This window comes from Gobius niger (assembly GCF_951799975.1).
Source record: "Gobius niger genome assembly, chromosome: 24".
NCBI lineage: Eukaryota > Metazoa > Chordata > Actinopteri > Gobiiformes > Gobiidae > Gobius > Gobius niger.
The window spans coordinates 8,066,494-8,082,553 of record NC_136875.1 but is presented as its reverse complement, the minus strand read 5'-3'; the positions used below and the strand labels follow the sequence as shown (position 1 = coordinate 8,082,553).

Sequence of the window (16,060 nt, the reverse complement as noted above, 5' to 3'; positions counted from 1 at the left end):
CAGGAAGAGATGTCACTTTGATACTTGCTGACAAAAACATCAGGAAAAATGTCACCAGATAAACCAGGCCATATTCTAAGCTTGGGGATTTCTGGCTAAAATCATGCATAAGTGCGGAATAGTTTTATCATTTTGTCATTGTTGTCTTGTTTCATTTTATTCATGCTTTTTTTTCTCCACAAAGTGACATAACAGGTTTCACATAATGGAGCTACAGCAACAAATGAAAAATGAAAACCATGGGATTTGAGCCCCAAGTAATTTTATTCCACAACAACATGAATCACGGGCCTTTAAAGTGATAGTCTGGAAGTCTAAATGTATGACATATTGTTTAAAACATGCAAAATCGACTACCTGGTGTTGCATTTTGATCTCAAGTAAGTAATAAAATAAATATGTTATTTTTTTGTGAAGTCCCTCCTTCCCAGATCTCAGGAACTAACCACAATCTGTGTCCTCCCACGTTGACCAATAAGACGAGCTTTTCCTGTGAACCAGCCTGTCAGGTCCAATCAGGAGGGGAGGGGGAGGAGCTTGAACGTTTACTTCAGAAAATTCTGTTCCCGCTCTCCCCATTTTGCAAAACAAAGAAGGACTTTTTTGGTTAAAGAGGGAAGGAATTGTATTGTTCACTTTCAAATTTCACTCTCTCCTCACTTTGCAAACTTACAGACTATCACTTTTAAATAATGTGTTTATATTGTAAAATCATATAGTGACTACCGGTGTTTTGAAGAAGCATAAAAAAACATACTATTGACTAATAAGGGCAGTGGTTAGCGCTCGTGCTTCACAGCTAGAGGGTCCGGGTTCGATTCCCACCTGGACGGGGCCTTTCTGTGTGGAGTTCGCATGTTCTCCTAGTGTCAGACGGCATCTCGTCATAGAAGGGGGCGTGGCTTCGTCGAGGGGGGAAATAGAATCTTTAGAGAAACACAATTTTCCCTCTTTTTAGCCATTTTCTGGTGGAATATCAACTTATTTATCACATACAAATAAAGTCAAGTGTAAATCAGGCCCATATGGATATTTTCTCACAGCAGATTGTTCAGTAGAAGTGAAAAAACGGCAGTTGTAGCAAGCGCTAGCAAACCGTTAGCATTAGCCCGATGCTAACATGTAGCATCAAGTTAGCATGCTCCGTTATTCATGTATTTATGGGCTGTTGAACCACTTTGCTCCTCCCCATGTCTTTGTATCATTATTTAGTAGAAACTATATTCATATTTCAGCATTTGTTACAGTAGTTTTTGAATAATTAGAGAAAATTTTAATTGTTTCAAAATTGTTTTCCCCCTTAACTGTTTTCAAAAATGACCATATATGGGCGATTCCAGAGATGCCGTCTGTATCGGGTACTCCGGTTTCCCCTACCACTAAAAACAGTAGGTGAATCCTCCAGCCAGGTGTTTCTGACCACCAACCTGGCTCCACATCTGGAGATCGGTGATTTGATGCGACGCAAATAAAGCACCTTTACCTTATAAAAGATGAGATAACATACCACCTGCTGGCAACCTAGTGTAATTACATAATAACCGTTAGTCATATCACCACACTCAAAAACAAAAAAAACAAAACGAAAACAAAATATCGTACAGATTTCTAGCAGAGAAAAATGTATAAGCAAAATGTCATTTGGCCTTAGAAAAAAAAAGAAAGAAAAGAAAGCCAAGGTAAACTATCACTTTATGATTGTGACGAATTTTAATTATGCTGCCAATTAAAGAGAAGCAAGTGCATTTTATTTTGCGTTTAAAATGCAGCAACAACCATTTCTAGCCTGCTTGTTCCTTCCTTCGAGCGGGCCGTACCAAGTAATGCTAACTTTTGAGAGCGCTACTAGGCTAATGTAGCATTTATGGCTTAGTAATAAACACGACGTTCAAAATATAATAATAACGCACACGGCACGCCTAAATGAAACTTTTAGAGAAAGCATAACTTAATTGCTGGGTTTCAGGTGACATCACAGCGTTCTAAAGGCCTATAATATTAAACAGAGGTAAAATTATTTTGTTTTTGAGGACATGTTTGGTCTTGTAAAGAGAGATCATGGACCCAGTGACTGATATTAATGATATTTTTTTGTAATTCATACATTTTCTTTTCAGATATGACTTGTGAAAGTGTAATGCTGTTAATGGGAACAACTGGGTCCTGTGACAGCATCACATTCTAGAACCTAAAACCCAGCATGTATGTTCACGTTTTGGTGATTATAAAGAAAACATAAAAAAAAAAAGTTAGATAAATAGTTTTAATTATGTAAGTAGGGATAAACGCGTTGAAAATCCAGAAAGGAAAAGATCGAGCCAGCCAGGAGTCGAACCTAGAATCTTCTGATCCGTAGTCAGACGCGTTATCCATTGCGCCACTGGCCCGTTGAAGAAAGTGCGCGGTGACGTCATATATATACGTATACGGAAGTGAGCGCTACGTTTCCTGCTACCGATTTTACATGATAATACATAAGTAGCCGTAAAAATCTTAATCGTAGCTGTCATCCCTAAAACGTATAATGTTTATTTAAGGAATTCCACTTGTATTTTAACTTTTATTCACCTTTTCACCGCGAATCGTAGAAGCCTATCTTATCCGTGTTAGCGTCCTGAGATGAAACGACCACGAGCTACTCCACGGGGGTTGTTCATCATGGCCCTCATCGTGGTCCTGAACTAGTATCAATATAACGCTGAAAAATGTTGCTGCTGCAAAGTAGGCTAGTTCGTAGTGCGTTTGCAAGTTTATTGAGTAGGGAAAGCTGCAGACCCGGAGCCGAGACAGAAATACCGTGAAGCGAATCCACCGTGATAGTGCGCCCTCTGCTGGTAAAGACTAATACACGACGCTTTTAGGTCTTGGGAAGATTGATTTGATCAACTCAACGAACCTGAGACTTTAACCGAGTTATTTCATTTTTTGATTTCTTATGAACCAATTTTGAAATCGTAGATGCTTCTGTTGTTTGATAAAGATAAGATGACACATTAATGTTCTGCTTAAGATAGCGTTTATGCTCGTTGTAAATGAGTAAAAACAATAAATAATCCCAGTTACATGCCACCCAAAAGTGCAATTGCAGGCTGTAAAGTAAATATATAATTTATTCATAATTATGTATTACGGGTACCTTTTTGTGGCAAATTATTGCATATTTTAATTTTAAAGAATCTTGGCCTGGACACTCTTGAGATTTTGAATCTCAACGAATTTTATCCTGGATAAATAAAGGACAAATATAATTTAAAAAAAAAGTCATGGCACCATTATTAATGGCACATACAGTAGTTGCATGTATATGTCATTCCAGACTAGTTTTGACCGTATTATTATTATTATTATTATTTACATTATTAGCCCAGAATTACATTTGATTTTTACACATTAAAGACATCAGTGTTGACCTTTTGTTTTGCTGCTGAATTTAGGAAACAGGGAAGACCCTGACGGTACAAATGTTATTTTTTACTGTGTTTTTGCATCTGCAAACTAACATCATTAACCCAATGATTTCTCTCTTTTCTTTACTGATTACAGCAATGGCCGTTACCACAATAAAAATATTGTCTCTGTCCCTTATTGAACAAATGAACAAATGAAGGCACTGTCCTACAAAATACAATGAAAGGAGTAAAACATACAGTTTTAATGTCATAAAATAACCCAAATAATAGTACATGTAAACTAAGTTACATGTCAACACTAAATTACACAAAATAATAATACAACTGTAAAACATGAGCTAAATACCGTCGTATATCCGTCTTTGCCAGCAGAGGGCGCACTATCACGGTGGATTCGCTTTTCACGGTAGATCTGTCTCGGCTCCGGGTCTGCAGCTTTCCCCTACTCAGTTTATTGCTCATTTGTGCTCATCTCGCACTTTGCCACTTGGGGGCGACAGCGACCTGCTGACCGTTTTATTCCCACGTTTATTCCCTGTTTCATTGTTCAATGCGCGGCTGCTCGAAGCTTTTCCATCTTATTGAATCACCTTATTTTCACAAACGCTTGCGTAAACCTTGCGTGAGCTTTTTGCAGGCTACACTCTTATTTCCATCACTCTTTTGTCATTTCTATTGCAGTTTTTTGTCGGTTTATCCCTCTTTTCCCTCGGGATGCTGCGCTGAATGAACGACCTCACTAATCACCGGTTGTGGAGTGGAGGAGGGCGCACGCGTAAGGACTGGAGAGCCACAGCGCACGGGTTTTAGGGCGCTTTTACCAATGTGTTCACTTTGCAAAGACAGTCGAATGTCTATTTCCAACTCGAGACATGCTGTAAGAAGTTGACTTTTGCATCATTTCTTTCTCCTCCTCATCGTCATCCTCCACCCCGTCTCCAGCTCCGTTACGCACAGCCGGGGACCGATCCGCTCTCCTCTCCCCGGATCATGTGGACTTTACCGACGCTTCTCCTGGCCCTCTCCCTCGCCGTGGCGCGCGGGAGCTGGGGCTGCCAGCTGCCCCACGACTGGCGACCCCAGACCGAGGCGTGCCGCGCGGAGCTGGCCGAGATCATCGTCTTCGCCAAGGTGCTGGGGCTGCACAAGGAGACGTACAGCGTGTACAACTACCTGCCGTACCAGCACGACACCGACCTGCTGTACGCGGCGGAGATCGAGCTGCTGTGCGACCAGGCGTGGGGCAGCATGCTGGAGGTGCCCGCGGGGTCCAGGTTCAACGTGACCGGCCTCGGGTACTTCCCCTGCTTCTCCTACAGCGTCACGGAGAACAACAGCTACTACTTCTTCCTCAGGTGAGAGGGACTGTCACTTCATAGTCTTCAGTTTGCTCTGGGATCATGGAACGGAAAAATACTCCCAGCTCCTGTAGGTGCAGGACCAGATGGGTAGAGTCAGCAAAATAGTTACTCAAGTAAGAGTTACGTTACTTTGCGTTAAAGTACTTGGAGGAAATGTTTCTTGAGTACTGTGTGTGACCGGGGCCGGACTGGGACTGAAAAACAGCCCGGGACACTGACCAGCCTGGCCCAAATTAGCGGAATTGTGGACAGAGCCGTGGGAAGATATTTTAGTTAGGGGGCGCTGAGGGACAAAATTTACCCCCAAAATACTTTTTCTGTGCATAAATCCTATTTATTAACCTCTTAACTCCCGCCTGAACCGAGAGCATTTTCTCCAGTTCAGCTTTACCCAAATCCTGTAGGCCAGTGTAACGCCTCATTTGAAAGACCTACAAAACTAAATTGATCTTTTTCCTCACATCAGATTTTTCATCACTTTTTTTGTTGGGCAGTCGTCTCATTTTAGTCAAATTTTCATGACTTTTTTGTCACTTTTTCGTCAAATTATTCGCATTTTTTTTGTCAAATTCGTATCACTTTTTCGTCCATTTTTTCTCAATTTTTCGTCAAATTTTTTCTAACTTTTTTGTCAATTTTTTGTCAATTTTTGTCATTTTTTGTCATTTTTTGTCACTTTTTCATCAATGTTTTCTCACTTTTTTCACATTTTCATCCTTGTTTTCGTTTTTATCATTTTTTTTGTCTTTTTTTGGTCACATTTTTGTCATTTTTTTGTCAAATGTTTGTCAATTTTTCATCAATTTCTTGCGACATTTTTGTGACATTTTTGCCACTTTTTCATCAATGTTTTCTCACTTTTTTTACATTTTCACCCTTGTTTTCGTCTCAGTTTTGTTGCTATTTTCACACCTTTTTTCCAGAAGCTTTTGGACTGGGGTAAAGCTGGAGAAAATGTGCTCGGTTCAGGTGGGAGTTAACGGGTTAATATTGCCTGCAGTTCACAAACTATCCACCAGGGGGTGCTGCAGCGCCCTCAGCACCCTGGGTTCCCACGGCCTTGATTGTGCACTTCCACAAATACATATTTTAACCTCTTACCCCCCGCCTTAACATTAGCGAGTGCATTTTCCCCAGTTCGGCTTTTTATTATTATTTTTTTGATTGGTGTCATCAGCAAAAAGAACTGGAAAGGTGGTCGTAGAAACAGAAGCAAAATCATTAATATAAATAATAAATAATGACGGTCCCAAAATGTAACCTTATGGCACACCATACTCCACGGAATTCCTTTTAGATTCCAGTATAAAAATACTGGGCTTTACCCAAATCTAAAAGCTTCTCGACTGGAGATCAACAATGTAACGCCTCATTTGAAAGCTAAGACCTACAAAAGTGATGGAAACTTTTCGTCACGTCGCCACATTTTTGTCATATTTTTGTTGTTTCATTTTTTGTTGTGTTTTTTTGTCCGTGTTTTTCTCATGTTTTCGTCCTCTTTTTCTCGCTATTTTGATGCTTTTCTTTTTAGCTTTGAGATTTGGGTAAAGCTCGGTTGAGGCGGGACTGGTGGCCCCTCTGTGCTCTTCCAGAATGGACAGAATGTTTGAGCGGAAATACATTTATTTTCACTGACGCCATAAATTGTGTGAAACAAAACATAATGTCCTGTGGGGATGGTGATATTCACAAAGAAAATTCCAAGAAATGGCAGAAATACAGAAAACAAAACAATTAGAACAAAAAACAAGGTGCACAAGATGAACTACATCTACTTTATAAACCAAAATGACGCATTTGCCACTTAAATACTCACAATGGAAAAAAGAAACAATTGCTTTTACTTAAAGAGTACAGATACTTTGTTATCATTTGACCCAAGTAAAAGTAGAAAGGGAAACATTTTAAAAATGTAGGGAAATAGAGAAAACATTACAAGGAAAAATTAAGGAGAAAATTGGGCAAAATATTGGGCATAGATACAGACGGCATCTCGTCATAGAAGGGGGCGTGGCTTCGCCGAGGGGGAAAATAGAATCTTTAGAGAAACACAATTTTCCACTCTTTTTAGCCATTTTCTGGTGGAATATAAACTTATTTATCACACACAAATAAAGTCCAGTGTAAATCGGGCCTATATAAGCGCTATATAAGTTGAGACCATTTACCATTAGTCTATTTTCTCATAACAAAAAATCCATGACCCCGAGATGACCATAATGTGCACATAAAAAAAAAAAAATGAAACTTTGTCAACTTGCTACGGCCGTTTTTTGTTTTGCCTTGTGTTTAGAAAGGAGACGTTGGCAGCTCGGGTTTTCTCACATCAGCACGAGTCCGGAGCAAACAAGGACAAGCTCATGTCATTGTTTTTACATGGTGCTGACAGCATTGAGAGAGAGAGCAGACGCTTTCCAACAACCAAGTGCTGTTCAGATGTTAGATAGGACTTTGTAAAACTCACACTGTTTCAGATAAGGCTTCCAACAATGGGAATTGCCAAGTACAACTGGAGACTATTAAACGAAGATTATACTACAACAAAAACGCAATCAAGATAAAAGTAGCCCATGCCAAATCCAGGGACTTAGTCTAGAACGAAACCAAGACTGACCCAGGGCTGAGATTGACTTATACAAGGAGCTTTTTCTGCCTGTGTGCCGCTCCGTAGTGACAAAAGTGACACAAATGAGATGTAAAAGTGACGAAAACAGAAAAAACAGAACGATGAAGCAACAAAAAACAACAAGCAATCATTCCGGGGTTTTGTACAGCCCAGTATCACAACAGGAGATGCCTCACAGGGCTGCACCAAACAGAAAGGCAATAAGACTAAATAAAAAGTGATAAAAAATCGACTAAAAATCAACAAGAAGGCTGCGAAAGAGAGACAAAAAAAAGTTACGGTCAGTTTTGTAGGTCTTAGCGTTCAAATGAGGCGTCACAGGCTGTATACATAAATGGACAGCTCCTCCTCACTCCTCCCCGTTTACCACAATGACCATATTCGAGGGGGAAGTCATGGCGGATTTACAGACTCCTCCTCCCCAGCTCTGACGAAGCATGTTCCTAAAAAGGGCATAAGGGCGGGATCTTCAGGACGTGTAGCTCGCGCTGCTCCGATGCTAACAGTCCGGCCCCCATTAAGTACGAGATTTCGAAAAATGTTCTTACGAAAACCAGCCTGGTCCCCTTATCTAGCTGTAGAAAGTTTAAGAAAATTAAGTGCATTCCAATGGGGAACTAGCGGCTATATGGAGGTACTACAGCAATGGCGGCCTTTCCTTTACAAACAATGAAGGCGGGAGTACGTTTGTTGTGTCCAAACCTTTTCCTAACTTTCCCCAACACATTCTTCGCGTCTAAAACCTTCACAGGGATGAGTTCATAAACACTTTTCCTTAGGGTCACTGTCTCAGAAATACAAACATACTCGCATGCCACAAAGTTCATGAGAATGGTTTACGATAAGCGGATTCGGCATCGGCGCAAAGCATGCTGGTCCGGGGTGTAAGGTCAGGACTACCCAGCTCGTATCCCAAACTGCTGACATGACCGAGTGTGACACAGATATTGGATATTTCGATCGGTGAAAATTGATGTTTTAAAAGAATTCTGTAAGAAACGGGGACACAGTGTTACTGGGAAGAGAAAAAGAACTTGTGGCCGTTAAGCTAAAGTGGGGGTTAAGAGGATAACATTTAAAAAAAAAAAAAAAGTGACTAGAATGAGGAAAAATATCCTTTTAGATCAGTTTTGTTGGTCTTCGCTTTCAAACGAGGCGTTACACATACCTACAGGCTGTAACACTTTAGCTGAACTGGAGAAAATGCACTTGGTTAAAGGGACTAGATGCAAGTTGGTCATTTTTATACTCACTACTGCCACCTCAGGTCTTACTTGTAACTGCAGGTTCTTTATTAACCACTTAACTCCCACCTGAACCGAGCACATTTTTTCCAGTCCAAAAGCTTCTGGAAAAAAGCTGTGAAAATAGCAACAGAACTGAGACGAAAACAATGATGGAAATGTGACAAAAAAATGACCAAAATATGACAAAAATGTGACAAAAATGTGACAAAAAAATGACCAAAATGTGATAAAAATGTGACAAAAAATGACAAAAATGTGATAAAAATGTGACAAAAAATGACAAAAAATGTGACAAAAATGTGACAAAAAATGACCAAAAAAATGACTAAAACAATGACAAAAATTTGATTAAAAAAATTGATGAAAACATGAAAAAAATGTGACAAAAAATGACAAAAATGTGATAAAAATGTGACAAAAAATGACTAAAATTTGATAAAAATGTGACAAAAAATGACAAAAAAATTGACAAAAATGTGATACAAAAATTGACAAAAAAATTTAAAAAATGTGACAAAAAATGACCCACAAAATGACAATAATGTGATAAAAATGTGTCCAAAAAATTACAAAAATATTACAAAAAAAATACAAAACATGTGATGCAAAAATGGACGAAAAAATGACAAAAAAGTGACAAAAATGTGACAAAAATGACCCAAAAAAAATGACAAAAAAGTTACAAAAATGAGTTGAATACCCAACAAAAAAATGATGGAAAAAAAATCTGATGACATGAGGAAAAAGATCCTCTCGGTTGAGGCGGGAGTTAAGAGGTTAAGCTTGTGCATGACGGGTGAATTTTTAAACATTTTAAACTTCGTATAGTCCCTTTAAGGCGAGGGCTAGTTACTCTTTAAGTATGAAGTGACCCATTTTGGCCCATTTTTTGACAAAACTACATGTCGTTTTTGTGCGTGGCGTTTTGCGTGTTACTGAGCGCTAATGGTTCGCAGATGAGGCGGTGGTTCCCAGAAGAAAAATCATGTTGAAAGTTCTCCCAGAGGTCAGTGTCGAGGTGGCCGCCCCGGGAGCATAAATTTAGTCTGGAAATGGTCTGGATTCAATGCAGAACTAACTTTGGCCTTCTCTTTTCTGTCTTGTGCAATAAAAGTGTGAGAGAAGATGAGAAAATGCTGCTTTGGGCGTTTTACACTTTTAGCAATGAGAGAGGGAAGACTGCACTCTGCTCTTTAGTGGGAGTTGTTTTTGAGGTAAATATCTGACATGATGTGTGTGTTATGTGAATGTCCACAGACTGTCAGTGAAATAAACCAATCAGCACTTAGCGGACGTGTCGACAGCTGTGGTCCAATTCAGAAAACATGAACTGAATATAAACTGACGAGAACGCAGAGGCAGAATCCTCCACTACTTCAACCATGATTAGTTTTGGCTAATAATGTCTATCTCGGGGTCTTGTTCACGAGTGAGGGGCGGATGGAGCGTGAGATGGACAGACGGATCGGTGCGGCGTCAGCAGTGATGCGGTCGCTGTATCGGTCTGTCGTGGTGAAGAGGGAGCTGAGTCGGGGCAAAGCTCTCGATTTACCGATCGATCTATGTTCCCGCCCTCACCTATGGTCATGAGATTTGGGTCATGACCGAAAGGACAAGATCGCGAATACAAGCGGCCGAAATGAGTTTCCTTCGCAGGGTGGCTGGGCGCACCCTCCGAGATCGGGTGAGGAGCTCAGTTACCCGGGAGGAGCTCGGAGTAGAGTCGCTGCTCCTCCACGTCGAAAGGAGCCAGCTGAGGTGGCTCGGGCATCTGTTCCGGATGCCTCCTGGTCGCCTCCCGCGGGAGGTGTTCCAGGCATGTCCTAGTGGGACAAGGCCTCGTGGAAGACCCAGGACACGCTAGTGGGACTATGTCTCCGAGCTGGCCTGGTGTCGCCTCGGGGTCAGAACAGCTGGAGGAGGTGTGTGTGGATCGGGAAGTTTGGGCATCTCTGCTGAGACTGCATCCCTAAGTGAAATGTATTGTGATTTTGGTATTGTTGTGTTATTTATGTTTTTGTTTTATTCAATGTCTACTGTGACTGTGTCTATGTCTGAGGTGAATGAATGAATAAGTAATAAAAAAAATAATAATAATTTGGCACAAAAATTCCATTTCGTTGGTCCGATCAAAAAAGTCAACCACACCCATGCCATATTTTTCAGTGTTGCCGTGGCGATGACCAGAACGTCCCATTTTATTGCTTTCTATCTCCATCAAGGAAAACCTGATGATAAAGATCTAGAGAAGTGAGCAATCAAAGAAGTACTAGAATAAGTAGTACTTGAATAACCTTTGTGGATTTTTTGCAGTAAAAAACTAAAGTAAAATGTATATAATCAAACAAACAGAAATAGGCTTGAGTTAGCAGATAGAGTGATACTAATGCATACACATTTTCTCTGTAACCTATAATGTCAACAATGTCAAACAAAACACATTTTAACTAACAGATGAAGTAGATAAAAAACTCAATCACTGCAATTGCCATAAATATCGCATTACAAAATCCAACTAAGACTCCCCTTTTCAAGTTTTTCTTCATTTTATTAAGTGGAATTCCTAAGTTCTCATGTTAATAATAAGGCATAAGTGTTGGCAAATGTAAATTGAAAGTAGAAATGTAGTGAGAACCCCCGACGATCTATTTCAGCCGTACAACTTTATCTTAAGAAATTCCTCCAAGTTGTCGGCACTTTTTCAACCTTCTGGGACGGACCCCACTCTCCCACGCTCGAGACGCATATCACGAATCCTCTGCTATTTTTGGCCTAAGTGACGCCGTATCATTTCGCCGATATCCAGTTCCAGAAACAGATGATGGCGAAGGTTAATTCTTCGGAGTGTTCGTTGGCCAGAGAGGGATGCAGGAAACCATTGCATTCCAGTCGGGGATAATTACAGACCCAGGCGCGGACCACCTTTTGTTCCCCCTCGAGCTCAAACGCCAAGGTACAGGTCTATAAAAAGAAACATGTGTTGACAAGGTTAATGCGTGCTGCTCGGAGATAGATTAGAATAATAGACGTTTAAAGTGTGAGAGAGGGAGAAAGTAGAGTACACCAAAGGGACCTGTAGCACACAAGGTTCTCCACTGCTGTTCAGTCAACAGTCAATCGTCTTCCAATCCGTTGTAATACACATTTCGAGATTTTGCAGCAATTTCGTGATCAAAATCCTTCAGACAGACATTGTATCCGCTCGCTTAAGGTGATTTTTGGGAATGTGTCATTGATGGAAACAGATGAAGTTTGGCGTATAGTGAAAAAGACGAACATGTGACTGTTGGAGGAGCCTGAAAAGTGATCCATGAGTCGCAGGTTGTCTTGACCTAAAAAGTCTTTTCCGAGATGTGCGTGACAGTTCTGTGCTCAACACATTGAAGCATTCCTGTTGCCGCTGCTGCTAATACAACAGAGTGCCGGATCTTCATTAGAAATCTTGGATAGTTCATGTTTGTCCAGCATTAAAATGTCGTTCTTTGTTCCAAAACGTAGGGTGTATGAACTCGACTCGGCACACGTCATCCCAGCTTTGTTAGCCTTTGAACATCTTCACAGACACGTTTTCCTTTCCACAACAGAGTCCCTAATTACGGTATCAATAAGCCGAATGCCCATCTCGACTGCGCATGCGTGGGTTCAATCAGGCTCATAATTTCGGCCCAAACAAACCAGTCAGCCATTGAAATGTGTGAGCGAGTCCAGGTAGCGGAGCGTGAACACTGAAGTATTGAACCATGACCGTGACCCATAAGGCTTACGGGCATTGGTTTAAAGACTATGGGCCCGATCTTGTGCATCAAAACGGAGACGCTAGCGTGACATTTTGCGCTCAGTAGGAGAGCACTTTGTGATCTTGCCACTCCAGACTTAGCGCATTTAAGTGGGTGGAGACACACATTTTCCTCCAACCAGATCGACTCCGCGTCCAGGAGAGTGGTTGTGTGGGAGTGGGGGGTGAACATGTGCTTTTGTTTTGCTTCGCGTTCACGCCAAGCTTGGGCCGATCCGCGCCACAGCGGACGCTGTAGCTCACGATGGGGTAAATAAAGTTTTTAGTTTGACCTGTGAGAGCCTAAGGCTTAAGAAAGAACGCAAGACAGCGCAATGTAAACGAGGAAGTGAATGTCAGCCGTGTTTCCATCAGTGCAGTCACCTCCTCTTGTGACGCCCCCTCACAGGTGGCGGAGGCGAATGGCACATATAGCGCCGCCACTCGGAAAATAATTCGCCAAGAGCCTGCGCCGCCCAGTGCACCGCCACAAGATCTGGCCCCATAAATCTCAAGTGACATTTCTTGCAAATATTTGTGTTTGTGTCAATATCTTTAAAGCGAGGGAAAAGTCAGGACGGCGGCTCCGTAAGCAGGAGCGGACCATAGTGGACCATAGTGGACCATAGTGGACCATAGTGGACAGGACCTGGGATCAGCCTGACACAGACACCGCCACTTTTTAAATCATTTAAATTTGTCTTGAAATCACAGTGGAAAGTGTCAAAACGGTGTTGATGTTAAATATAGTGGGTACATTTCGATTAGCTATGTTGTTCACCATCAGATCACTCGTAAAATAATATACAAAGTAAATTTGGCATAGCCTGTATGTGTACGTGGATCTCTGTCACAATTAAAACAAAGATTTCGTTTACTGTCCACCTCGTTATTGACAAAACAAAACAATGATTCTATGTTTTTACTTCTCATTCAGTTTAAATGTTCTGAATATCGGCGACATGACGCCACAGTTTCAGACCAACAGTCGCCTTCAAGGGTTAAAAATGTTTTTCTCACATACTTTTTCCAACTACGTGAACAAGGACTAGGCTATTCGTCACTTTTGAAGCACCTCTACATATGAACGGTCGTTCAGTTCTTTCCGTTTCTGTCTATCTCCGTAAGCAGCCCTGGTTGTAAAAATAGACTTTATGTTTGTATTGTAACAAGCTCCACGGCCACGACAAAAACGCTTTAAAAGTATCAACTTTTCCCTTTCTTCGTTGCTTTATGCTACCTATCGATATTGTTTGGTTGTCAAAATAAATTCCATTACCCATAATGCAACGGGCAACCCGAGATGGGCATTCGGCTTATTCCTGTATAAAATCTTGTCACTCTGAAGGGAGTCAAACCTGCCTGCACAGTTTGAACTGTCTCTCCTCGGGGATGAGTTTAGTCTCCTCTGATGTTAATGGCTTGAAGTCCTCCCTGTTGTTACTAATGGGACTAAAACAGAAAACTTCCTGAGATAAGAGCCAAGCTCACTGATTAAGGAAGATTTATGATCAACACAGACAAGCTAATGTCTCCCACATTTATCTCCCGACTCTACAAGGAAACACAGCAGAGACTTGGATTCAGCTCTTGTGGGAGAATGACTATAGTGACTGGAGTGAGCGCTGGTACTGAAAACATAGACATCAAAGTTCATTTCATTAGTTAATTATAATGTTGATTTATTGATTTTTATATTTTGGTTCTTGAACTGTAAACCTGATCAATCAGATCTTGCAACACCAGTGTGCTCTTCTCAAACAGAGAAATTCTTTATATATTAATATAATTAATAATAATATAATTTTTAATATAAATAATGGATGGTCAATTTGTGGTTCAATGTACTTTGTCATTCCAACATAAAACACAAGGTGCTGCTTAAAAAAGTAGTTACCAGATAACTAATTAGGCACTCTTAAAGTGGTTATATTCTGCATATGAGGCTTAATAATAGACTTCAAAACATTATTTTGGGTGCCTCAGTATTAATTAAGAACTATGAAATTTAACAAAAGAGCTTGTTAAGACGGGGCTCCTCCTTCAGGCAGCTGTGGGAATATACAGTATTATCAAAAAACTAACCTTCTGTTTCAATGTACAGAGTAGTCAACAGCTTCAGCACCGTGTGATAAACACACTTAAAGCACAGAACCTGAACATATGGGCCTTACTAACGTGGAGGACATTTTGGAAGTACAGATGAAGTGCTGACACCGTAGAACAGGGGTGTCGAACTTGTTTGGGTCGTGGGCCAAAATTCGGCCCCCACAGCGGGTTGCGGGCCCCATAAAAGGACTGTGGCCTAATAAATAACAATGGCTACACTTATTGTGCTTTTTCAGCCTGTCTCACACGTTTCAAAGTGCTACATATACTCCTGCGGCTATGATATGCTGTTTACATCCCATAGATTTAATCATTAGAGTAAGTAAGTAACTATGTAAACTTTTTTTGTATTTTACAAAACTTTATTTCCTTTTTTAAAGTAAGCTGCCCTCTAGTGGCTGGAGTGAGCATTCTGGTTATTTCTTTAAAAAAATCTTTACTGCACACAGGAATGGACTAGAGACTAACTACATCCTCAGAAATTCATGCTCTACAAGGGGCCGGATTAAATCATCTCACGGGCCTTGTGTTTGACACATGTGCCATAGAAGAAGAAACATTTAACTTAAACAGGATTAACCCGAGGATTACTCAAAACCGCGTGAATGTAGTGAAATACTCCTCTATGTACTGCATGTCTTTGACGAGACAACAGCGTTATAACATGGTTTTAAAGATGTTAAGAGAACATTTGAGCTCGTAATATTTCAAGATTTTTGAAAAGTCCAAGGGGAAAATAAATAGGAACCAGAGCTGGTTTTGAGGTGGGTGGCACACTGCAGAGCTCTATACAGTATGCTTAGTGCTTGTTTTTCTTCTTTTTAAATATATATTTTTTAACCATAGGCTACCTTGTGCTGCTTCCGAGACCCTTGGCTTGGAAAAGACACCCCCTCCCTCCCCATTCACATGTCTCTTCTCTATGTGGGGCTGCTGCAGTGAGTTACAAGCCAAAGGGATTTTCTGAATGTTCCATATCTGCTCTTGATGTGAAGCGTGTGTTTGCGAGAGGGAGGAGAGGGAGGAAGTCTGAAAAACCCAAAACATCTGGTCGACATCGAGAACTAAATCGAAGTCTCGGGACTAAAACAAATCAAGTCCATTACGATATCTGTATTTTGCATTCTGCACAGATCTGGTCCGACTTCGATTTAGACTGGGTTCAGTTTAGCTCTGGACCTAATCTTAGTAGCCTACCAAATTATAGCTAATCATCATCGCCCCTTCTTGAGTCCAATCTAGTGGCTGCTCTCTTCTCTACAAAAATGGATAGAAAAAAGGCTACAAATTCAGGTTTTGAGTAAAAACTGGGACTATAAGATGTGTGTATAACATGGTCTGCTGAAGCTGGATGTGTTGGCCCCTGATTATGAGGAGCAGCCCCGTGATAGATACAGACGGCATATATGGTCATGTTTGAAAACAGTTAAGGGGGAAAACAATTTTGAAAAAATCTAAACTTTCTCTAATGATTCAAAAACTACTTTAACAAATGTTGAATTAAGAATATAGTTTTCTAATAAATAAAGATA

At 40.7% G+C, this 16,060-nt stretch overlaps 1 protein-coding gene and 1 long non-coding RNA gene across 2 annotated transcripts in view; both read left to right on the top strand.

Moving 5' to 3' along the window:
• LOC306982336 overlaps nucleotides 1-16,060 on the top strand; it is a 284,342-nt gene that overhangs the window by 172,490 nt on the left and 95,792 nt on the right. The window lies entirely within an intron of this gene.
• ccdc3b (coiled-coil domain containing 3b) overlaps nucleotides 4,123-16,060 on the top strand; it is a 37,318-nt gene continuing 25,380 nt past the window's right edge. Inside the window, exon 1 of the mRNA XM_079582225.1 lies at nucleotides 4,123-4,765. Coding sequence (XP_079438351.1) covers nucleotides 4,401-4,765 — 365 coding nt within the window. The 5' untranslated portion in view covers nucleotides 4,123-4,400. The remainder of the gene's footprint in view (nucleotides 4,766-16,060) is intronic.